Genomic DNA, 25,883 nt, shown 5'->3' with positions numbered 1-25,883 from the left:
ACACACACCCCCCACATAATTTATGTAAGTCTGAAAAAGGAATATGGGTCATTTTGAAAGATGGAAAAATACAGACACGCATAAAGAAAAATCAAATCCATCCATAATCCCACCACCCAGTGACACTGTCAGGAACATTACATTTCCTTCCAGGTTCTCCCTCTCCACAGACATTAAATTTTGTTTTTCATTATTTGTAAGTTAATTATAAATTTATAATTACAACTTACAGCTGTAATTATGGTTTATAATTGTAATCACACTTATGTTCCATTTTGGACCCCTCTTTTGATTCCTCAACGTCTTTCCATGAAGTTTCCTGCAGGAAGTGCAGCACCACCTACTTCCAGAGCTGCTGTGAGTGAACGGACAGAACACCTGAGAAGGCCCCCCGGCACTGCGCCCGCACCTGGGAAGCACCCAGGAAATGGTCAGACGATAAACATCCATCCTGCATCCAGAGCAGACATCACTAATCAACCACAGCTCCCTGTTCTGCTGAACCCAGGAAGCCTCTGAGCCTTTTCAGCTCCACACTCGGGACTCATACTGTATTCCTACACTGGGTCCTGGTTTTGAAAAGGCTGGTTCTGAACAGCTTCAATTCCTAATTCCCCCAGGATGATGTCACCACCACTTGGAGCATCAAGGCTCTCGCATTCTGTGGACCTGCAACTGGTCCTTCTGCATTCAGCGCGGCCTTCACGAATGAGTACCGTGAAACCACTGCACATGGGTTCCAAAATCGGGGTCTGGCCTCCCAGCATCACGACAGTGATGGGGCTGGATTTAGTTTGAGACCAGAGCTCCTTGATTCCCGGGCCATCGAAGGAACACTGTCACACAACCCTCCAGACAGCAACACATGGAAGCCGATGGTGCCCCGGGAGGTGTCACAGGACGCCTGGAGCAGCCACTCTTCCAGCACTGACCCCACTCAGCAAAGGTTTCCCTGTGCAAGGATAATGAAATCCCAAAGTTGGCCTGCCCTGAAGTCAGTCAACTAGGAAATCACAGGCCACACCAAAGGTGTGTTTCCATACAAATGTGCAAGAGCAAATCCAGCATCAACCAGCTGGAAGCAGAGGGCGATGGACAGTCTGATGCATTTTTAATCCGTAACTTACCACACTGCTAACATCTCTCTTTGGGCACTTATCGCATCCCCCCCGGGCCACCCGTGTGCCGGGGCGTACCTAGCCTGCTCATGTGATATCTCACCCACTCCGCAGAGCCCTTGGGCTCCTGCAACTGACAGGTGTGCCTGCAGTCAGGGCCAGCAGGGAGCAGCATGCGGCGCCGCCCCGTCACCGGGCATGGGGGGTACGCACCAGCCTGGCCCCCAGCCCCACTGTCCTCGTCTCTCTGCAGAGGACGTTATCCCCAGACTGCTCACCACTCTGCTTCCAGCACACGCACTCCTGGGGCTCTGCCAGCTTCTCCTGGTTGGCTCCCCTCAGCCCTCCGCCCCGTGTGGCTGTCCCCGAGAAGACCTGGGCCTGGCAGAGCAAGGCTGAGGTTCCTCGCCAGCCCACAGCCTTAATGTCTGCAGGCAAAGCAAGGTGTCTCGAGGATGCACAGGACTACCACATCTCCTACGTGATATGTCCCTTGACCTTTCAAGACTCGATCTAGTCTTGCTCTGCACACAGCCTTTTTCTGAGCTGGAAGCCCTCTGAAAGCAGAACCCTGGGGCAAAAAGACTGAGATCTGACACCATCCTTTTATTATAATTGTCTCTAACTCCTTACTTACATACCTACGATTTTACGTATTCTGAATATCACTAATATCCTAAAATATACCAGCTTAGGAAAACAGCGTACAATTGAAAACAAGACAAAATGGGATTTCCCTGGTGGCGCAGTGGTTAAGAATCCGCCTGCCAATGCAGGACACGTGGGTTCGAGCCCTGGTCTGGGAAGATCCCACATGCCGCAGAGCAACGAAGCCCGTGCACCACAGCTGCTGAGCCTGCGCTCTAGAGCCCACGAGCCACGACTACTGAGCCTGTGTGCCACAACTACTGAAGCCCGCGTGCCTAGAGCCCAGGCTCCGCAGCAAGAGAAGCCACCATGAGAAGCCCGCACACCGCAACAGAGAGTAGCCCCTACTCGCCGCAACTAGAGAAAGCCAGTGCGCAGCAACGAAGACCCAATGCAGCCAAAAAATAAGTAAATTTATAAAACAAAAACAAAAGAACACGCCCGGCACAGAGCAAGCCGCTCACTATGTTGATAGATTCCATCAACTTTGAAGGAAAACTTGCTCATTCCAGCAGAGAGTACTTTGGGTTCAGGTGGGAAGTTCGATTTAGGTGAAAAGACAGGTGTGGACTCCTCGCCGGTCCCCTGAGCCTCCGGTGCTCAAGGTGCATCCTGGGCGCGCGTCACAGGCAGCCGGCCTCCAGCTCAGCCTCTGCTTTGAGCCCCAGGCCTACCTCTGCGGCCGTGCCGGCCACCCCTGCAGCCTCTGGACACGGAGCCCCGGGCCTGACCCCCCGAGATGGGCCTCACCTCTCATGTGCGCTCTCTCCACCCCTTCTGCTACCACCCCCGGCCCCCGTTCCCCCAGATCGAGGCTCACAACAGCCTCCAACTCCACACCCTGCCCCCAGCCCTCCCACTCCAATCTGTGCCAACACAAACCCCAGCTTTCTGGCGTGCTGACACCTGCGCCTTCGCTGGGCCCTCTCCTCTGCCAGGCCCCTGTCCGGGCTCTGCACCTCTGCCTGTCCTAAGAGGCTCTGCTCCAGGCCCTCCCAGGGTGCCCCAGCCACGGGGGTCTGGGGAGGACATGGGTGGTCAGGGCGGCCGCAGGGAGCTGAGGCCACGGACGACGCAGCCCAGCCGGGGAGTGGCCAAGAGACACCATGGGCAGAGCAAGCGGGCGGTGGGAGGAGTCACAGGACCACAGGTAACAAGGCTCAGGACAAGGGCTGGCAGAGTGCCCACGATGGAAGGGACAGGCAGGGCTGCCTCGGACGTCGTCAAACACGCAGGGCAAACGGTCAGGGACCAGGGGCTCCGAAGCAGCCAGAGGGAAGGAAATACGCCTGGGGCCGTCCACTTACCCAAAGCCATACCCTTCATCCCAGCAGACTCTTCCCAGGAGTCCTGTGACATAAGTAGCCAATTTTGCAAAGGAGAAAACGGAGACTCAAAGAGCTGAAGTTACGCACTAGCAATCAGAAGCATCAGAAGTTGGGCTTCCCTGGTGGCGCAGTGGTTGAGAGTCCGCCTGCCAGTGCAGGGGACACGGGTTCGAGCCCTGGTCTGGGAAGATCCCACATGCCGCGGAGCAACTAGGCCCGTGAGCCACAACTACTGAGCCTGCGCGTCTGGAGCTTGTGCTCCGCAACAAGAGAGGCCACGACAGTGAGATGTCCGCGCACCGCGGGCCAATGAAGAGTGGCCCCCGCTCACTGCAACTAGAGAAAGCCCACGCACAGAAATGAAGACCCAACAGAGCCATAAATAAATAAATAAATAAATAATTTTTTTCAAAAAAAAAAAAGAAGAGTCAGAAGTAGAATCTGGATCCACCTGACCTTGAACCTGTGCTCTGCCCATCCCACCAGGATCCCCGAGGGCCCCAGCTCATGGCTCCAGCCCTCACCAGCATGGACCTACCCGCCCCTTTTGGGGGGGTGGCGAGAAGATGAAAGAGATTATGCGTACGGACTGCATTTTGCCAACTGTATGTGACCAGCTACCAGCCTCAAGTCCTCTCTTAGGGTGAGACGGGCAAATGAAGGGGAGTGAAGGATGAGTGCAATCGTGACTCGGCCTCTTTACTCTTCCCTGTTTGGTGGCCGACAGCTCATCTCCCAGCCACATTACCAGCAGAGACAGTGAACTGGGCTTCTTGGAAGCCCCCAAACCCTTGGAGGGTGGGGCAACAAGGCGGGAGGGACTTGTGCCCTGAGTGGCCGTGTGGACCCCTGGACTGGTGATGGAGAGAGACATAGACCTCCATCTTGCATGAGCACCATGTTTCTTTCTCACAACACTCAGGCTGAACCTTAACAAATGCAGACCCTCGTGTACGAGATCCCTTCACACATGCACGTGCAAGCTGATGTGCGTTCACACCCAGGCTCTGCTGTTCCCTAACTGCAACGGTGGGCAACTTGCTGAATTCTCTGCTTCCTCCCGTGTGAAACGAGGATAACACAGGACCGGCAGTGCAGATGACACAGCACGCACACTACAAAGCTGGCTACTGTCAGCGTAGTGGAGTGTTCTCCTGCCAACAGCCCCGTCAGTCAGCCTGTGCTGGAGGACGCAGGTTTTATGTGGGTCCCGTGGCGTCAGCTACTGTCTTCCTGCCCCAGCTGATATCACCGTCCTCACATCCATTTTAACGCAAGATCCTAACAAGCACAGTGGTAAGAACTGCAGAGCAAAGTTCCAATGCTGCAAGGCTCCTCCAGCATGTTTCCCAGAGCATCTATTTCCTTAAAAAAAAAAAAAATCTATCTATCCATCCAGCTATATGCACATAGACACAGACATATTTTTCCCTAGAGAAGACGAAGCCCCATGAAAGGGTCCATCCATCCATCCATCTATATGTAGATAGATACAGACATAGACATATTTTTCCCTAGAGAAGACAAAGACCCATGAAAGGGGATGGAAGGCTGCGATGACTCCACCTGTAACACCAGGTGGAGGAGCAACAGGACCACTGGGCACAGTCCAATGGCTGCCCGGCTCTCAGCCCCTCATTTCTTCAGTAACAGAGATCGACTGAGCGCTGGGTTTCTGGACCAGGCTCTGGCTTAGGCTCTGAGGACACATCTGAACTAGATAAAGTCCCTACCCTGGTGCAGACAGAATGATCAGCAAATAAACGTATGCCAGGTCACATTAAAGCACCATGGAGAGAACAGTCAGGGTTAGGGGCCAAGCGCCACTGTGCTCCACCCCTCAGAGTGCAGAATTGCTTCCTGCAGCACCAGACACTCTAGACACACCAGGTCCAAGACTGCGGTCAGACATTTTCCAAAGAAGATGCACGGATGGCCAACAGGCACATGAAAAGGTGCTCAGCGTCACTAGTCATCAGGGAAATGCCAATCAGAACCACACTGAGCTACCACCTCACACTGGTCAGAATGGCCACCATTAAAGAGCCTACAGATAACAAATGCTGGAGAGGGTGTGCAGAAAAGGGAGCCCTCCTACACTGCTGGTGGGAACGTAGATTGGTGCAGCCACTGTGGAACACAGTATGGAGGTTCCTCAAACATTAAAAGTAAAGCTACCATATGATCCAGCAATTTCACTTGAGAATATATCCAAAGGAAATGAAAACACTATGTCCAAGAGATACCTGCACCCCCATGTTCACAGCACATTGTTTACTGTCGCCAGGTTACGGAAACAACCTAAGTGTCCGTCGACAGACGAATGGATAAAGATGTGGCATATATTGGGTTGGCCAAAAAGTTCGTTCGGGTTTCGCCGCAAGACGCTATGGAAAACCCCAAATGGACTTCTTGGCCAACCCAATATATACGGTGGAATATAATTCGGCCATAAAAATTGAGGAAATGCTACCATTTGCAACAATATGGATGGACCTTCAGGGCATTATGCTAAGTGAAATAAGTCAGAGAAAGACAAATAGCACATGCTCTCGCTCATACATGGAACCGAAACAGAAACAACAGCAAAATAAGAAAACTCTGAGAACAAGAGATCAGATGTGTGGTTACCAAAGATGGGGGTGGGAGGAGGGGGAATTGGAAGAAGCAGGTCAAAAAGTACAAACTTCCAGTTATAAGATAAGTAAGTCCTGGGATGTGATGTACAGCATGGTGACCGCAGTTACCACTGCTGTACATGGTACAGGAAAGTTGTTAAGAGAGCAGACCCTAAGAGTTCTCATCACAAGGAGGAAAAAAAAACTTTTTTTTCCCATCTGTATGAGATGAGCAATGTTTACCAACCTAATGTGATAATCATTTCTAAGTCCATTAAGTCAAATCATTACGCTGCACACCTTAAGCTCATACAGTGCTATATGTCAATCACATCTCAATAAAACTGGAAAGCAACATCAGCGACAACAAAGAGTTTGGTCAGAGAGGGTGTCACTAACTCAGCTGCATGCCTTATTGCTGCCAATAAAGTGCAGAACCAACCAAATATGGGGCCCTCTGAGGTACTTAGCAGCTGACAGTTCCAGTGCCCAAAATCCAGTGAGCAAAATTGGCATCTGGATGCCCTGACGGAGATTACTCAGCCCCTCCCACGTCAGCCCCTCCTCCTATCATCTGCTCAAGGTTCCAGTGAAGTGAGGCGGATAACTGCCTTCCATAAACCAAGTTCGAAACTGATATGGAAATTATTATTCCTCCTGCCTCAAAGTAATTTCCTACGCTTTGGGGGATGCAACCTCCAGGAATGATTTATCTTCAATCGCAAAGCAGCTCTGAACTGTAAGGGGGCAGGAGATTAAGACCCTTCATTAACATGTGTGATCTCTTCAGAGGCGTCTTCTGGCAGCCGTGGCCCTGCGGCTCTGAAAAGGTTCTCGTGCCAAAGGGCTCCTCGGGGGCCGCTGTCGAGATCAATTTGGAACTGGCCTTCTGGGAAATCACTAATGGTCTGCGGAAGGCACATGGCATGGCTTTTAGGATGGTCCATTAATGAAGAGCTTCACAGCTGTCCCAAGATTTCAGAAAAGGGAAGCCCAGGGCTAGATGTTAGTGTGACTGACGTGGTCTCTGCGTGGAAGCGCTCTGAGCTCTGTCTCCAAGCCCAGGGCTCCTTTTCCCTGCACAGAAAAGGGCCTGTGCTTGCTCTTGCTGCCAACAGTGAGCCGCCGCCTGCAGGCCACAAGGAGGGGCCGCACGCAGGGGTGCTCTGGCCTGCCGCTGCTCCCCTGCATCCTCCAAGGGGCCAACCAGATGCATGGCACCGGTGACGCAGGCACCCCATGCCATCTGGGACACTCTTGCCGCAGTGTCACGTTCCACAGAAAAGAGAGCGGCAGGCTCTCGCGGGGGACTCGTGAACGCGGGCGTGTGCTGTGGACATGCGTGCACCTGGAGAAGCCAGACCACCAGTCTCTGGAAGCGAAGGTGCAAGCCTCGACGCTTCCCAGTTGGTGCAACGCGTCACGGGGGTCGGGGATGGCACACCTGTCCTCGGGCTCCCAACCTGTGGGGCCCCCATGCGGGCAGTGCTCAGGCTGAACCGGGGAGGGCTGGAGGCACAGCATCAAGGAACGGGAACGTGCACAGGGCGATGCTACTACTCCTTCATCCCTCCCATTCCACCCTGAATGCACGGAGCCCTGGGCGAGGTGCCGGTCTGTCTGAAAGAGATCTCCAACACGACCCGCCTCCGTTCTCAGGACAGAGAGAAGCCACAGGCCCAGGCTGGGGGCAAGCCCAGGGCAGAGGTGGGATTCAGTGCCGGGGTTTTCTTTTGTCCTGTGGTCACCTTCCACTGATGGCCCCTGATACTGGTTTTGTATTTCCCGAGTTAGAATAACGCTTCCTCTTAAAATAGCTCGCCAGTGAAAAGGAAAGTTGAGTCAAAGAGAACAACGAGGAAATGATAACTCAATTCAGACAGCTGCAACCGCCACAGCACCGGGGGCCTGTGGCAACGAGGACACGCAGGGCCTTCATCTGACAGGGAGGGGGTCACCAGGCCCCTCTCTCACCACCGGGCATTTGAAGACTCACCGCGAGCAGAGGTGGAGGAGGCTGGACACAGAAATGACCCGCACAGGAGGTGGACATTTATTAGGCAAACCCTCAAACGCTCCTGGAGGACGCGGAAGCAGAAAGCCCCACTGCCAGTGAGCCGAGCGCCAGGGCGAGCCGCGGGCAGCAGAGGGCTGGATGGCAGGTGGGCACAGAGCTCTGGGCCGCCTCCTCACTGGACAGCAGGTTCATGTCCAGACCCAGGTCAAGGCCCCCTCAGCTCGAAGCCACCCCAGCAGAGTCAGGCGATCCCCTGGGCTCACTGGTCACCTGCCCCTCACCTTCTTGCTTGCCTACCGACTTCCGGCTTCCTGGGGGTGGGCCCGCAGCTCACTCGGCTCAGACCCCTGATTCCTGCCACAGGCACCAGGCCTCTGCAGGTGACTGAACGGTCCTAGCTCCTCTGGCTCCCCATCTGCAGAGCCAAGGGGCTGGTCATCTTTATGGTGCTTTCCAGTTTCTCAGAGTCCACGAATGTTAACAAGGATTGTCCTGGGGTAGTCAGTTGTCCTAGCTTTCCACTCTTCCTTAATTTCTCAATGTCTTATCATGAATATGTTCACAAAAGAAGAGAGCAAATTTTATTTACGACAACAAAATTAAATGACCCAAGATGAGCGAGTCGGGAAGAGACTGTTCCACGAGGGAGAAACGGCCACAGGTGGAGAGGCGCTAGGAGGAGGTGGGTGAGGGTCCTGGGGACCTCTGCCCCCAGAGATGACTCCTATCCCTGCTTGAAGAATGGAGGACAATGTGACCAGCACAGACTGCCTAGAGGAAGGCCCATGAGTTCTCAAGGAGGAACCTCTCCTCAGACCCAGAGGAGACCCTGAAGACAGGGCAGTTCTGTGTGGGAATGGAGGCAACACTTATTATTAGAGGTTTTGCAAGGAACCGTGTTTGCAAAGATAGCTGCAGTGTGATTTTGGACCTGGATGAAACAGGAAGTAACGGGCAGAGGTAACAGGGATTCTTCAGGCTGAGAAGTGGCTCCCGACCTTCCGGTAAGAATGTGCTCGGTCCCATCTTATGTAACATTCATTTTTTTTTTTTCCTGGAAGGAGAAAAGCATGAACTTTCCAAGTCTGCAGATGGCTCCAAGTTCTTCTGGGTGGTGAAATGCCAAACGGATGGCAATAAACAATCGGGAATTTACTAAGAATGCAGGAGAGGTAAGACGAGCACACAGTGACGAATTTAAGGGAAATGGTCACAATCTTATGGGCACACAGCTCAGAGCTCTGTTATGAAATGTTCTAAAACTGATTATGATGATGGTTGTACTACTCTGTAAATATACTGCCCTGACGGGCAGCTACAGTCAGGACGGCCTAATCAGAGCAGACGGCAGAGCTGAACGCGAATGGAGGTGGATGGACCTCGGACCATGGGCTCACACCACGACCTGTCACTGTACCAGGGTCCCTCATCAGAGCCACCGTGCCTTTCCAAGCACCAGTCTCATCTATAAGGTGGGGCTGTCATCCCTACCTTCGCCAACTGCCAAGAGCATTATAAACAGCGCCTGTGCACACAGCTCTGTAAGCGTCTGATATGGCACAGCTGGGTGCTGGAGCGAGAACAGGGCCTTTAAAGCAAAACAGATGTGGGTTCAAATCCTGGCTCTGCATTCATTAGCCCATGGTTCTCTGGGACCAGTTTCCACGTCAATAAAATATCAAGAACGATGCCAACCCGCTGGTGTGTTGTGAGATTCAGGGAGGTGAAGCCAAAGAAGTATTTAGCAAGGTGTCAGACTTGGGTGTGGGCCTTTCTGAAGACTAGTTTCCTTTCCTTTCCAAAGATGATGCAAGGCCTGAAGACATGCATTCAATTTTTGTAGTCAAATTTCTAACCTCTTTTCCATGATTATATTTTTAATATGGTTGAGATCACAGTTTCATACTTAAATTTATATTTTTCCTCTGTACCATTATATCCTAAATAACTTTGTGTCGTTAGTTTTCTTGGTAAACATCGTTAAAAATGTTCGCATAACATTCCTTAACTCATTTCCTTAGGTATTTGCATTTTTTGGTAACAGCTTTAATGAGATATAATTCACAGATCATATAATTTGCTCTTTTAAAGTGTACAACTCAGTGGTTTTTAGTATATTTACAGAATAGTACAACCATCACCATAATCAGTTTCAGAACATTTTCATCACCCCAAAAAGAAACCTCGTATCCTTAGCTATCACCCCGCAACTTTCCCAATCTCTGCCCCAGCCCCTGGCAACCACTAATCTACTTCCTGTCTCCACAGATTTGCCTATGCTGGACACGTCATGTAAATGGAGTCATGTAATATGTCACCTTTTGTGACTGGCTTCTTTCACTTAGCATAATTGTTTCAGGTTCACCAATGTGTAAGTATTTCATTCCTTTTTAAGCCCAAATAATATTCCATTGTATTGATATGCCACATTTTATTTATCCATTCATCAGTTATAGACACTGGATTGTTTCCACATTTTGACTATTATGAATAATGCTATGAATATTTGTGTACAGCTGTCATCAGGGAAATGCAAATCTATCTATCTATCTATATTCTTTTTCAGGTTCTTTTCCAATACAGGTTATTACAAAACATTATAGTTTCCTGTGATATACAGTAGGTCCTTATTTATCTATTTTACATAGAGTAGTGTGCACCTGTTAAACCCGAATTGTTTTTGCTATATACCTAGGAATGGAATTGCTGGGTCATACGCTAACACTGTTTAACTTTTGAGTAACTGTCAGACTATCTTCCAAAGGGGCTGCAGCATTTTAAATCCCCTCCAGCAGTGCATGAGGGTCCAGATTGCTCCACATCCTCACCGATACCTGTCATTCTCTGTCTTTTTTATTACAGCCATGCTGGGGGATGGGAAGTGGTACCTCACTGTGGTTTGCATTTGCATTTCCCTGACCACACTTGATTCTGAGCATCTTTTTATATGCTCATTGGCCATTTGTGTATCTTCTTTGGGCAAATGTTACTCGGGTCTTTTGCCCATTTTTTTGATTGGGTTGTCTTTCTATCACTGAATTACAAGCATTCTTTTTACATTCTAGATACAATTCCCTTACCACATAGATGATTTACAAGTATTTTCTCCCATTTTGTGAACTTTTAGTTTTCTTGACAGTTTACTTTGAAGCACAGAAGTTTTTTAATTCTGATCAAGTCCAATATACCAGTTTTTTCTTTTGTAACTTGTCCTTTTGGTGCCACATCTAAGAAACCACTGTCAAATCCAAGGTCATGAAGATTTGCTCCTATGTCTTCTTCTGCGAGTTTTACAGTTGTAGCCCTTGCATTTAGGTTTTTGAGTTTACTTTTGTGTGAGGAAGAGGTGCAACTTCCTTCCTCTGCATGCAGATATCCAAGTGTCCCAGCAACATTTGTTGAGAAGACTATCATTTTCCTATTGAGTTCTTTTGGAATTCTTGTCAAAAATCAATTAGTCATAGATATATGGGTTTTCCTGGACTCTCAATTCTTGTCCATCCTTATGCCAAGCCAATAGCGCACTGGTTTGATTACTGTTGTTTTATAGTAAGTTTTGAAATCAGAAAATGTGAGTCCTCCAACTTTGTTCTTCTTCTTCAAGATTGTTTTGGCTTTTCTGGGCCCCTTGAGTTTCCACATGAATTTTACAAACAGCTGATCAATTTCCAGAAAGAAGCCATCTGGGATTCTCATAGGGATTTGGGGAGTACTGCCATGTTAACAATATTAAGTCTTCCAATCCATGAATATGGAATGTCTTTACACTCATTTGGATTTTCTTTAACTTCTCTCAGCAATGTTTTGCAGTTTTCAGAGTACAAGTTTTGCATTTCTTTTGTTAAATTTACTTGTAAGCACTTCTATTCTCTCTGATGCTCTTTTAAATGAAATTGTCTTAATTTCATTTTCAGATTGTTCACTGCATGTATGTAGAAATACAATCGATTTTTTAAAATTTTTTTTTTTTTTTGCAGTACATGGGCCTCAGTACTGTTGTGGCCTCTCCCGTTGCGGAGCACAGGCTCCAGACGCGCAGGCTCAGCGGCCATGTCTCACGGGCCCAGCCGCTCCACGGCACGTGGGATCTTCCCGAACCGGGGCACGAACCCGTGTCCCCTGCAATGGCAGGCAGACTCTCAACCACTTCGCCACCAGGGAAGCCCTACAATCGGTTTTTATATATTCATCTTGTATCTTCCAGTCTTGTTGAATTCATTTATTAGTTCTAATAGTTTTTAGTGGATTCCTTAGGATTTACTACATACAAGATCATGTCATCTGCAAATAGAGATAGTTTTAGTTCTTCCTTTTCAATCTGGATCCCTTTTCTTTTTCTTGCCTAACTGCCATAACTAGACCCTCAGTACAGTGATGAATAGCAGTGGTAAGATGGACATCCTTGTCTTGTTCCTTATCTTAGGAGAAAAGCATACGGTCATTTATCATTAAGTATGGTATTAGCTTGAGACTTTTGTCATTGTTCTTTATCAGGCTGAGGAAGGTCCCCTCAATTCACAGTTTGTTGGATGTTTTTATCATGAAAGTGTGTTGGATTCTGTCAAACACTTTCTGCATATACTGAGATGATCATGTGAGTTTTTTTTTATTTTACTAACATAGTGTATTGTAGTTACTGAGTTTCAGATATTAAACCGTCCTTGCATTCTGAGGATAAATCTCACTTGGTAATATTGTATAATTCTTTTTTCTGTTGTTGGATTCAGCTTGCTAGTATTTAACTGAGGATTTCTGCATCCATGTTTATAAGAAATATTAGCCTGTAGTTTTCTTTTCTTGCATGTCTTTGTTTGCTTTTGGTATCCCGGTAATAATGGCCACTTAGAATGAGTTGGGAAGTGCTTCCTCTTCTAAGAAAAATCTGTGAATAATTAGCATTAATTCTTCTTTACATACTTAGCGGATTTCAATAGTGAAGCCATCTGGGCCTGGGCTTCTCTTTGTGGGTAGTTGTTTTGCTTATTAATTAGATCTCATTATTTGTTACAAGTCTATTCCGATCTTTTTCATTTCTTCTTAGGTCGGTTTTGCTAGTCTGCATCTTTCTAGAAACGTGTTCCCTTTGTCTAAGTTACCTAACTGTACCTGGTGTACAACTGCTCGTACTATTCCTTTATAACTTTTTATTTATGCAAGATTGCTACTAAGGTTTCCTCTTTCATTTCTGATTCTAGTAATTTGAGTCTTCTCCCTTTTCTTCTCGATCAATCTAGAGATTTGTCAGTTTTGTTGAGCTTTTCCAACAGCCAACTTTTGGATTCGCTTATTTTCTCTATGGTTTCTCTATTCTCTACCTCATTAATTTCTGCTCTCATCTTTATTATTTCCTTCCTTCTGCTTGCTTTAGGTTTAATTTACTGTTCTTTTCCTAGTGTCTTAAGGAGATATACTGGTCCTATAGCCACCTCTAGCTACAAATAACACTGGTAAGTGAGAATGGTTTTAATCAGGTGTAAATATTCCAATCATGAGTCATACCGCTGCCCCTCCCACCCCGGGGACAAAAATCAGTAAGAAAGAAAGAGGAATGGCTAGAGAGAAGGCAACTACTGGGTCTGCACAGTACTGACAGAGCTTGTCCCTGGTATCTCCCACTCCTGTGTCTGAACCTGCCTCAGGCCAGCCGGCCAGTAGGGTTTGCTGAAACCAGGTGGTCTTAGACACAAGACATCAAGGCAAAGGCAACTTCAGACAGGCTGGGGCATCTACCATGGAATCACAGAGAAGCAAATAAGTGAAAAGTCAGGATCCTCATCCAAGTTCAATCATGGAAGATTTACCCAATTAGAGGAAAGACTCACAGAGGAAAGATCACGTGAAGAAACAGAGAGAAGGTGGCCATCTGCAAGCCAGAAGAGAGCTCTCACCAGAAACCAACCCAACCAGCACCTGGATCGTGGACCTTCAGCCTTCAGGACTGTGAGAAAAATACACTTCTGTTGTTTAAGCCACCAGGTCTGTGGTATTTTGTTATGGCAGCCCTAGCAGACTAATACAAGGGCCATTCAAATTCAGGCTCCTGAACCAGTGATTCCAAACTCTCCTTCTGCCATGTACCGTAGACTATAGTTTCCAAAGACTTCCTGTCGTTTTCAGAACATACCTCCATGCCTGTGTGAAAGTGGTTTCTCCAACCACATTCAAGGGCCGGCTTAAAGTCACCTCAACTTTTCCCTGAAACCACCCCCTCCCCCCAAATGCATTGCCCTCACAAGCAAACTCCCACGGTGCTTGGAACTGTCTCCCTGATAAATGTGGGGCGATGTCTTCAAAGGCAGACGGGGGCTGTTTCATTTCCATATCTCCAAACCAGAATGAGACACGGCACGCACAAGATGTTCAGAAAAACCTCATGGGATTGGAGGTCTGCAGTCAAGCAGACCCTGAGTCTCCACGTCGCTTTGAGGACCCCCCATCGCTGTCTACCACAGCGCTGAGTTTACATCTGGAGCTCAGTTAACGCCCACTGAATCATCCCCCACATCAAGGGGAAGCTGACACCACTCCAGATTCTGGTGTCCACGCTGACTTCTGTGCTAACAGGGAAAACACTGTCTGCTGTCCTGCAGTTCTCACCCGTAGGTGTGTCTTCACACACAGACCTTTACTTCAAAGTTAAATTGGCTAAAACCCAGCCACCTAGTATCCCAGGGGATCACCTGTAGGGAATGTTCCCATCCTAGGTGTTACTAACTTCTTCACTCGTGCTTCTGGATTTAGGTGCTGCATTTCCTGCACAAACAGTTAGCCCCTCTGACCTACACTTGATGGAAATGCTCGGTTCTTTTCCTCGAAAACCATGCCAGAAGGGATTTTTGAGACTCATCTAGCCCAATCATCTTACTCTAAATACGGGAAGTTCATTCATTCATTCAACAAACATGTTTAGATCCCTTAGTTTGTGCCAGGCACGAAAGTCTACAAGGGGCACGCACTAAGGAAGCATGAATTCTGCCCTGGAGAAGCTCACAGGTTGTTCTACCACTATGAGATGCAAAACACACCAGAGTTACATAAAATACAAAACCCTCTGGGAACTTGCTGGAAGGTCTAATGGAGGGTACCTTGTCTAGAGTCACTCAGAGGCAGAAATAAAATTTCAACCCTGGTTTCCCAAATCTGAGCACAAAAACCTTTCCTACTGTTGAATGCTATAGATTCAACAATGGCCACAAACCATCCTCCCCTCGCCTTGCTCCGTGGATGTGTCCCCACCGCCTCCGGGCTGACTGACTTCGACATTTGCAAACTCGACACAAGCAGAGACCGGGAAAGCGCGCTGCTGCTCACGAGACACTGCCACCCTAACGGCCTGGGAAAGGAGGACAGGGGATGTGGGGAAGGACAGACGTGCTCCCGCCACCAGCCTGCCAGGGCCAGACACTTGAGACCAGCAGGCCCCCGCCAGCTGCCAGTCCTGCACAGAGACACATGGAGAGCCCAGTCAAGACTAGCACAGGACTGCCCGGCTGAGTCCAGCACAGGGCGCCAACCCAGAGAATCCCTGATGCACCGACCACCCTGCCACTGCAGACGCGGCAGGTGCCAGGACGGCCCTTGCAGCACAGGCTCATTCTGTAGCACAAGCATCTCCACACACCCCGGCCCACGATCGGGACCAAAGGAGAAACACACGACAAGCACTGAGGCCACTGGAGATGGGACTCTGAGAAGCGGGTGGGTCTGTCTGCACTGGCCCCCAGCCTCCCTAAGACTCATTTGGTCCTCCAGCCAGTCTAGAGTGACACCACAAACACTGTCACAGAGGTCTCGTGTGACATTAAAGAAAGTATCTAATTGGCTACCTATGTGTTGTCTCAAAAAAGAATTTCACCACCAACGGCTTCCCCATGCCTTGGTAAACTAAGCATCTACAGAAGTTTATCGCGGAGTTTCAAATCTCACTGGAATGGAACTGAGTTTTAACTGTTAAGGAAAAAAAAAAGTCAAAACCTGGAGACTGCGGAAAGCACACAGCCTGCAACATGGGGAGAGAGGTCAAGGTGGAGTTAATAAAGGTTACTGCTTTGGGCTTCCCTGGTGGCGCAGTGGTTGAGAGTCCGCCTGCCGATGCAGGGGACGCGGGTTTGTGCCCCGGTCCGGGAAGATCCCACATGCCACGGAGCAGCTGCGCCCGTGAGCCATGGCCGCTGACCCTGTGTGTCCGGAGCCTGTGCTCCGCAGCGGGAGAGGCCACACAGTGAGAGGCCCGCGTACCACAAAAAAAAAAAAAAAAAAAAAAAAAAGGTTACTGCTTTGCCTCTGGGTCTCTGTGACTGATGCTGGACAAGAGGGTGGAGGGGAATAAGGAAGGGTGGTGAGTAACAGACAAGCCAACGGTCCCCAGAGCTCACCAGCCAGACGGTGGAGGCAAAGAGGACACACATCTCATTACCGGGTGCCAGGCGCTGACCACCCACTGATGTCTAACCGTATAATCACCTGGGGTAAAGGTGAGAAGACCAACACACTGGTCCAGTGACGGCCCCCACGCCGTCCGTGTGGACTCAGGCTGGTCCTGGGGCCTGGCTCCATGGTCTTCGCCATTCTCTGCTGCACCACCCAGCTGTGCACATACCTCTACAAGAGTGACTCAACAGGAAGAACAGAGCGGAGCTCCTAAAATGTCCAAAGGCAGCGCTTCCTAAGCGGGGGGCCTTTCATCTCTAATCCAGCCGCCGTGGACAGCCTGGGGGAAACTGGCCTGCTTTGACCAGGAGAGCCTGACCAGAGCCCGGGGTGACCCAGCCTGCAGCTTCCTCCCTGCCTTCCAGCTCCTTCTCTCGACATTCTTTCTTCCACCCTCCCCCCACTCCACTCGGGGCCCCCATCTCCTCCGCTTCTTCTCTTTTGTTCCTAGAGGCCTCCGGGCTTCTCCTCCCACCTCTGGGTCTAAGTCAGTCTCCTGCGTCCTCTTGAGGTCCGTCTACCCCCGCTCCTCAGCCCCCTGGGCACCGCACAGGTGCCCACACACTCTTCACCACTGAAAACAGAACCACCAGGACAGAGGTGTGGGAAATGATTCCTTTGGTGGGGGCAGGGGGCGGGGAGAAGGGTGGCAATTAGGACCTCTCTAAGCCGGGCCCCAAGCCAGACATTTGTTTAAACGCTTACTGGGAAGGGCTGATCTGTGCTTTAAACCCCCAAGAGGAAGGTGTGGGAGCAGCTTCTGAGAGACAGGGTGGGGCGGAAGAACTCCAGGATTGCCCTCTGGCCCCGCCAGCCCCTGGGTGACCATGCTCACCCTCTGAGCCACCTCCCCTGCACGTGATGAGGCTGCACCGAGTGCTGGGGTCACGGGCCGCCCCGACCTGGACAGTCTGGGCAAGTCTGTGATCCACCGTCCTTTCTGGGAAACGGCATATACTCGCCCATCATGATGTCAACAGGTCCGCAAACTCCACCCACTAAACCCTCCACCAGCCGTGGGAAGCCCCCAGGGAGGACGCAGTGCCCAAACCCTCCTCCTGTTCTGCCCCTCCTCTTCCTCCCTCCTCCCCCTTTCCTTCCAGAAGGTTAAGGAGAAGAGCTCCTTTGAACCTTTCTGAGGAAGGTGAGAAACTTTCCACCCCTGCATACCAGAGAGCCTGCCAAACGCGAGAGCAGAGACTGATGGCCAGCAAAGTGGGGGAGGGACGGCTGCCGTGAGACCCAACAACGTGACACAGAGCAAGCTCCTCCGGCGGCCCTCTTCCCTGCACCCGCCCCTCTGCGAGTGGACCAGGCCCTCCATACAGAGAAAACGCCACCCCCAGCCCCACTCGATGGCCACCACTGCCTCCCCACCCCCACCCCAGTGAACAAGCCTGTGTGAAGTGAAGGCACCGCCTCCAACAAGAGGCTTGGCTGACCCTGAATATGGGACAAGGGTCATCCTGTGATCCCAGCCGCAAAGATTCGCACCGCTAAGGACCGCTTCCCCATTGACAATAACCCATGTTTGGCCGGCCCTGGGGGACAAAGTGTGCCTGGGATCAGCATCTCTACCTAAAAGGTGCCAAGAGACAGACAATGGTGAACATGGCTCTCGTTCAGGAAGCAGCTTATTTTGCTATTTTTTTCTTCATCTCCACTGCAAACAAAGACAGACTTGTATCTGCAGAACATTCTCAAAGCAACTGGAAAAAATCATCCCTTAACGTAGCTGCTGGAAAAATCAGCTGCAAGAATAGCTGCGGCCTTTCCTCTCGCCATCAAAAGATCTTTGCTGTTTGAAGAATCTTAAGAAAAAAAAAAGAAAAGCCCAGAAGAGATGCCCTATTTAAAACTAAGGCAGTTTGCTGCGCTGTAAGAATGGCAGAAGCACCAGGAGGAGGACCAGCGGCTCCTTACAAGGGGAAGGAACTTTTGGAAATTCTTAAAATAGGCAAGAGAAATCTGAAGTCGTACTGGAAGGCAGTGATCGCATTAAAAATAATGTCCTTGCTACAAAACGCATAGTAAGGTCCATTTTCTCAGTGTCCACGTAGAAATTTCACGAGCCAACACGTATAAGTCAAGGGCGGTTTTTGATTCTTCGGCGTGGGGAGAAGGTGGAAGCCAGGAAGGACTCCTTTCTTACCTTCAGGAAACCACCCGCCCCCGCATTCGTATCTTACTGGTGACGCTCGCAGTGTGGTTCGTTTTGCGGCCCCGATACCTCTCCTCCACTTCTCCTACTGGCTTATCAAGGATGCTCCAGCAAGGTGCCCCACGGCGCCTGGAGTGCCACATGTCGCCACAGGCAGAGGGCAGCCCCGCGTCTTCAGAGCAGAGCAATCTAAAGGTGCCCCCTGTGCGCCGTCACCCAGGGAGACACCTGGGAGCCCCCCCCCCACCATCACCGCCACACACGGTCAGTCCCTTGCCACTTGAGGTGCCACTGCCACGCCTGACTCAGCCCCCTTCACCTGCCACCTGGATGATGGCAAACACCACCCAGCTGGCTGTCCAGGTCACATGCCTGACTGCACCACTGCCTGGCCTAACACCTGTCCGTGGCTCCCCATCCAGCCCTTGAGGCTCAAGTTCAAGGCTGCAGCTTGGCCTTCAGGACCCTGGGCGCCTGGCCCCACCCGCCCACCTTTCTAGCTTCACTTGGTTCCCTGCCCTGCACGCCCTTCTCACAGGTGCAATACCGTTCAAGGGCGCTGGCTGGAAGGATGAGTAGGAGCTGAAATCCAGCCACGCTCTGCTCACCAAACCTCACACCTGTGAGGCCACGTCTACCTGGATTGGCTCCTTTGTCTAACTTACACCAAGGTGTTGTGTGGCCAGCAGTGGTCCCGTCTCCAGGTACCTGCCCCTCGTACAATAACTACACCCACCGCTTCCTGAAACACAGCGGCCTTTGCTCCTCTCTCCCCACCCTGGTGCCCAGCTCTGTCTGGGACACGCAGGCTTCAATAAATCAGGGTCTGCTAACCGACTTTTTGGGTGGCAGTGTGGCTATGGGTAAGCGCGAAGAGCGGATACTCACGGAGCTGAGCCCTCAGGGCTTGCCTTCCTGCAGAGGCTCTGGGGAGCCCAAGAGCTATCCCAGACCCTCACAATTGGGGGAAGGTCCAAGGGGCTGGGCTGGGAGCTAGATGCGTGGTGGCCCTCACGCCCATGGAGACCAAGCGAATGGAGTTCAAAGTGGCTACTTTTAGGGACAGTGAAAGGATGTGATTTGCTTGGCCCTGGGGATGTACCAACCAAAGGTAAGTGATTCGGTGACGCCTAGCCACACAGGCGGCAGGAGTTCAGAGGGGGTGGGGTCACGAGGGCTGCAGGGGCCCACAGGGAGGGAGAAACACTGCAGGAAACACAGAACGGGGAATGCTGCCCAGGACACTGAACCCACACCGTGAGCAGCGGGGAGAAAGGCACCAAGTAACTGACACACAACCTGATGGGAAAGCCTAAGGCGGAGGGGAGGACGGGCAGGCGCCAATCTGATCAAAGGGAACAGAATTTCCAGAGGGCGGGCGCTGGAAATCAAGTCCAACCAGATGATGGACACTCTGCCTCTCTGTGGTCTGGACCAGCTTGGCCGGGAGGGGCCCAGCTCCTGGAGTCACAGATGCCACACCCAAGTGGTTGGTGACTGATGGAAGGACATCGTGAGGGGTGGCAGGAAGGGAGGACGTTCTCTAGCATTTAAATATATTCCAGCTTCAGGGAATGGCTTCTTCTCCAGGTAAATGTGCATAGGTGGGAGGAAGTGCCCTAAGACGGCATCGCCCGAAACTCCAGACACAGACTGCGAAGGCCTCGTGTCTGAAAGGGAGCAAAGTGACCCAGTAAAGGGTAGAGCAGGGGTAGGGGATGTCAGCTGAGCCCCGTTCTGGGGAATGGGAATAAAGAGGGGAGAAGGGGCCTTGGCTTGTTGATTCTAGATCCACCAACAGCCATGGCTCTGAGAACACAGGTACGTTCCCGAAACGACGCCACGCCACCCTCCTTAGTCCAGCCCCTGCCATGGGCCCCACTCCCAGCACCCTGTCACCAAGAGGAAAGTCCTGACAACCACACCGGCTGAGACTGCGAGGGGGCAGCTTGGACGCGTGGAGCTGGGGAGGGGAGAGGAGGCGTCCACGGCAACCAGTGGCCACGGGGTCACTGGAGGAAGGCCAGCTCCTGAGTGGAGGCAAGAAAGGAGAAGCGGGCAAAGCCAGGCAGACTGCAGAAGGGGCTCCGGGGCTCAGGTTGGGAGGTCCCCGCAAAGGCAGGGGCTCTGGAGCTTCCACTGAGGAGTCACCCAGGCATCTGCATCAGGCCATCGGCCCGTGGAGGGACAGCGCTCTTTGAAACGGCTCCCTCGGTACACTGGCTGTTATCACCACAGAAGCTGCAGGAGAGCCTGGTCAGTGCCTCAGCGTTGGGCGGGGGCGGGGTGCTCCTCCGAGACAGAGCACACTCAGCGCGAGGGGAGCCCCTGCTCAAAGGAGCATCTGGGCATTGAGTCCACAAGTGTCTATTTCACGCCGGCCTTGGGCATGACCGGTCCACGCCGGGAACTAACCGCCCAGAAGGTGGCAGCTGTGCGATCACACAATTACAGCGAGCTCTCTAGCCCTCCTGGTCCAGCAGAACCAAGGGAGGACTTCTTTGCAGCCAAGTCATCCAACTGAGTATTGTTTCAGACCCCCCGGTGATGTTGCCCAGGCATTCATCCTGTGGGGCAGGATGGCTGAGTAACATCCAGAAGTTAATGCAAAGTTGCCCTTTAAGTGGACTGAGGGCCCATGGTGGACTGAATCCAAGGGTGTGGAATACTACCCAAGGGCACGAGAGCCACAGAGCAACTCAAGCCTCACCTGGGCTAGTCTCCACTACCCTGAAAACACCATCAGTGGAAACTTGCTGAAGAACCAGTATTTTACAATTCCAAAGTACCGAGTCTCGGTAAGGCAGCCAGTCCCCAGGCCATCCGAAGGTTTTGTTTCAGAATGGATCATATCTCAATCTATTTCCCACTTTTAATATATTATGAAGAAACAATTAGGGAGGATTAATTATTCTATTCCTCTTTACCATAAGAAGTGACCTTCCCCCTAACAAAAAATATAAGAATTTATCAGGAAGACAGTACTTAGACAAAAGTCTGTCTTCCTTAGTAAGAGACTTGGAACCAGAGGAATGTGGACAAAATGCAGTTGGACCAGCTTTAAAAGAGGGAAAACAATGATAACATCTGCCCCACAGGTTGACGTGAAGATAAAACGAGATCACATCTAAGAGACTAGTCCGGACTCCAGAACACACGATACTTACAGAACATACTACTAGATGAGCACGAATCTGCCTTGGCGGAACCAAGCGAACCTCTGGTATAGTGATTAAAGACCGAGTGTCTGGCCAGCTCTGTTAAAAACAACACTGAGTTTGGACACACACATGGGAACAGCGACCCCAGGGCCCAGGGTGAGGAAGCCAGCATTTGTAGAGACACGATGTTTCCATCAGCAGGTTAAGCCGACTTCCCAGTGTGGTTGATGCCATGACCCTGGGTCGCTCTGAGCCGCCTGCAGAGCTGGTCTGGGAACCCAGCAAATCCTCCGGGGGCTGAATGTTCTGGCAGGTGTTCTGAACAGGCCCAACTTGTTGACCAGAAATCCAACCCATCCCAGTGCCAACTAAGAGAGACAGGCACCGACCCCTCTGCTGGACACAGTCTGTAAGACAGTGGCTTCTGAGGTCCCAAGGGCCTCTGCGGGAAAGATTTTTTAAGAGGAGCAGAGAAAAGGGACATTTGCTGGTGTTTTCCCCGCCGATTAGAGCAGACAAGACTCTGAGCTAACTGGGGGAAAGACCATGGAGGACACTCCCTGGAGGGGAAAGGGGAGGCCAGTGGTCCCCTCCCGCTCCTAGAGGCAGCCGTGCTGACACGAAGCAGCAGAGCTGTCCCAGAGCAGCAAGAGGGCTGGGCTGCCACACTGCTATCTGCCAGAGCAGCTGGGCTCAGCTTCTCTGACAGGGACACGCTCCCTCACCAGCCAGCACAGACCTCTGCCCTGAGGCCCCCGCTGCGTCCTCACCACTCGGCCTGCCCTGACCCCTCCCCCAGGACGCCAGGATGCGGCATCTGTCACCGCGGGGGGCCTCCAGGACTTTCCAATTGGTCAGGGCTGGTGGTGAAATGTTTTAAGGACCCCCTGACAGAGGGGGGCCAATCCCAGAGGGAGTTTATCGACCTGCATCATCTCAGGGGGTGGAGGTCGAGCAGGTAGGCGGGCAGCTTCTCTTCCAAAGCCCAGGGCCCAGCTGCCTCAACCATCGGCCCCTGTTCTTATTCCCATCAGCGTCCTCTGCAAGGTAAACACTAACCCCAAGAGACACTCGGTTTAAACAACTGGGAGTGGCGTTTGCCATCTCTAACTAGAGCAAAAGCGAGGGAGCACAGAGCTCCCCACAGGGCGACTCAGGGTGGAGACTGTGAAAACCACTCACAGCCCAGGGAAGGGCAGCCATTCTGCCTTGGCCCACCCACGCAGCACCGCCCCGCCCATTTGAGGACCGCAGGGTCTCCCTTCCATCAACCTCCAGCGAGGACAACCTCCCCACTTAACCAGGAAAGCCCCCAACGTCTGAGACTCAAACATCACAAACTTAGCTCCCAATTCTTTGTCCTCTTTTTGTATATTGATCAAATAATGCACCACATACCACGAAGTTGTTAGAAATTAAACCAAGAGTGTGCACTTGTACTGCCAATTAAGTCAGAATGGAGAATTAATGATAATGCTTGACAACCCCACCTCCCCGTCTGACACACATGCACATACACACACACTCTCTCCTGTAGAGGAAATCTTTAAGAAGGACATGGCCAGACCTGTAGGAATTCTTTTTTTGTTTGTTTGTTTTTTTGCGGTACGCGGGCCTCTCACTGTTGTGGCCTCTCCCGTCACGGAGCACAGGCTCCGGACGCGCAGGCTCAGCGGCCATGGCTCATGGGCTCAGCCGCTCTGCGGCATGTGGGATCTTCCTGGACCGGGGCACGAACCCATGTCCCCTGCATCGGCAGGCGGACTCTCAACCACTGCGCTACCAGGGAAGCCCTGTAGGAACTCTTAACTGCCCATTACAATAGCCGGTTTATATAGCTGCCCTGAAGCTATGATTTTAAACTAGGTCTTTAAAGTCCATATCTCTGCTTTTGTTTTTGTTTTTTAATGTGCAGCTACCTGGATTATACACACCTTGTTGAAAATGTAGGAGGAATTTTGTATCTGTACTAGGGTTGGGTGATGACTGAAACACAAAGGGAGACACAATCCTATAAGCCACAGCACACCATACATGTCCCCTAGGAGACAACAGGCCTGTGAAACAGGTAACATGTCCATGGAACAGAAAATGTTCACTTTTCACTAGGCCAATTGGTTACCACAAATAATTTCTTTCCCTGAACAACGCAAACAAGCAGGGTTTTCCCTATTTCGTGCAAGAGGAGGGAAGCAGGAGACCAGCTATCTTACTGTGTGCAGGTCCCAACGCCTGCTTCTAAGAGCAAGACAAGTCCTTGATGGAAAATGTACAAAGTAACTGAGCTGGCAAGAAATCAGAAGGAAACACCCAGACCCCTTTCTCTCTGTTACACAGGTATGACACCTTCTGAAGCTCATACTCAAACAGGAAAAGAGAACAAAAGTTACTACATATCCATTATTTTGATCTTATCTGATTAGGTGGTTTTCTATACCTGCTGGGTTGGATTTTAAAGGAATGCCTGTACAACAGGAAATCAACTCCAGTACAAAAAATAAAGTCATGTGGAATTTCTGAAAACTGCCATACGGTAGGATCCGTATCCTAGTTGTTATCATGAAAATAGAACGTCTGCTTCTTAATTTTAAAAAAAGATATATACATCTCAGTTCTGTTAGCCCACTGTGCCTGATGTTAAAATGGCACGTGAAGTTGGTCATGGAGAAAGTGGCCGCACGGGAGCTGCACACAAAGGGGCAGAGGGGACATGAACCCCCCCCCGCCAGGGCACATCCGGGTAGCACCTGGGGGAGACTTACCTGGGTGTGCCCGAGGGTTTCCAGTACCGGCAGAAGAGGTACTGTCCATCGGCGTTGACCAGGTGAGGGAGGTCCTGGTACGGAACACTCTGCGGGGTCCGCCTGGGAGAACTTTCCTCTGGCATTCTGAAAGGCTCTTCAGGTCCTGGGAAGGAAGAAGGACACATTCCAAAGTCAGGGATATGGCAAAACACATAGAGATCAGGAGGGAAACCTTGTTCAGAGTCAGCAACAAGTTTTTAAAGCAGGTTAAAAACAAAAAACCTCCATTTCAAAGATTTTAAAAATACATATATATTCCTTAAGACTGAAAAATCCCATTCGTTCTCAAGAAAAATGCTCACTTTATTTTTTAAGTGCCTCATTACAGCTTTTTCCCCCTTCCCATCTGTGTTTATTTTAAATCATTTCAGGAAACTTCATCTTAAAGACTACTTTAGCTGTAATCAAGTGGAAATTATAGTCAGCTCTATGGGTATAAAGACCCAGCTGCAAAAGACCCATCTATCTTAAAATCCCCAAGGAAGTTTCAAAGGGGCACGATAATGAGGTGGATGATATTGCGATTAATTCCTCCTGTCTGAAATTCCAAGGATGCCGTGACAAACCTGTTTCCATCACGTCCTGGCTTTTGCGGTCCACAACCACACAGCCTTGACAGTTAGAGCCAGGCAAACACGGGCTGTTCCCTCAACTCCGCGGTCACAGGTTCCCACCTCAGAGCCCTGGCTCACATATGCCGCCTGGGCTTGAAGGGTGCGGCGCCCTCTCAGCCCTCCGGGGCCGCCCTCCCTCCGCGGGGCGGGCAGCGGGCGCCTGCGAGCCTCCACTATTCGTTGACCATCACTTTTCCTAAACAAACCACTGAGGCGGCGTGAAGGGGGGCCAGGAGCCCGGCGCCCACTGCCCGGGAAGCCAGGGAACCAGCTCCGCGCTCCCAGGCCCCCCGCACACGCACACATGCGGGTCCCCGAGGAAAGTCACCCGGGCTCCCGACAAACTTTGTTCCCCTCCTGTCTCCACCAGCGCAGGCAGCACAGCCCCGCGCTGTCTCTGGAGGTGCTGCCAGCTGCTCTGCTCGCGGACGGGCACGGGGACACGGAGTTGACAGGTCCAAGTTGGTTCGGGGCTGCTGCTGGGGAGCGGGGCGCGCGCGCACCAATGCACACACAGACACGCGCGCACACGCGCGCAGGGGCGCGGGAGCCCACGCCGAGCCCAGACGCGGGGACGCGGGGACGCGGGGACCCGGGGCTGCCCCACCCGGGGACGGCGCGGCAGCCGGGGGCGGGTACGGGAGGCAGTTACCGGGGCCACGAGCGCCGCTGTCGCGTCCCCGAGCGCGGTCCTCGTCTGTGGCGGGCTAGGGCCGGAGAGCTGCGCGCTGCCGGCTCCGCAGAGACAGGGCGCGGCGTCCGCGCCGCCACTTATCCCGGCTCTCGGCGGGGGCGGCCGGAGGGGGTGGGAACGCGAGAGGCGGCGCCGGGCCCACGTGTGCGGCTGGCGGACCCGCCACGCGCTCCTCCCCGCCGGCCGCGCCCCGGGGTGGCCGCGCCGGGGACTGTCACTCCCCGAACGGGGTCGGCTCTCGGGAGTCTCCGAGCGGGAGGACACGCCACACCCACGCGCGCACACACCAC

At 51.6% G+C, this 25,883-nt stretch overlaps 1 protein-coding gene across 7 annotated transcripts in view; it reads right to left on the bottom strand.

Annotated features, from left to right (window-relative positions):
* MGLL (monoglyceride lipase) overlaps positions 1-25,883 on the bottom strand; it is a 277,335-nt gene that overhangs the window by 77,893 nt on the left and 173,559 nt on the right. For 4 of the 7 annotated variants that reach the window (XM_079933168.1, XM_079933169.1, XM_079933170.1 and 1 more), the window contains one exon: positions 24,244-24,388. In XM_079933168.1, the coding sequence (XP_079789294.1) occupies positions 24,244-24,368 (125 nt within the window). In that variant the 5' untranslated portion in view covers positions 24,369-24,388. Of the gene's footprint in view, positions 1-24,243; positions 24,389-24,851; positions 24,972-25,551; positions 25,743-25,883 lie in introns of those variants that run through there. The other 3 variants (XM_079933167.1, XM_079933173.1, XM_079933172.1) reach the window with 2 other exon arrangements.

Source organism: Stenella coeruleoalba (assembly GCF_951394435.1).
Source record: "Stenella coeruleoalba genome assembly, chromosome: 10".
In the NCBI taxonomy this organism is placed as follows: domain Eukaryota; kingdom Metazoa; phylum Chordata; class Mammalia; order Artiodactyla; family Delphinidae; genus Stenella; species Stenella coeruleoalba.
Note: the sequence above shows the minus strand (reverse complement) of the source record. Positions and strands in the feature narration are given on the sequence as shown.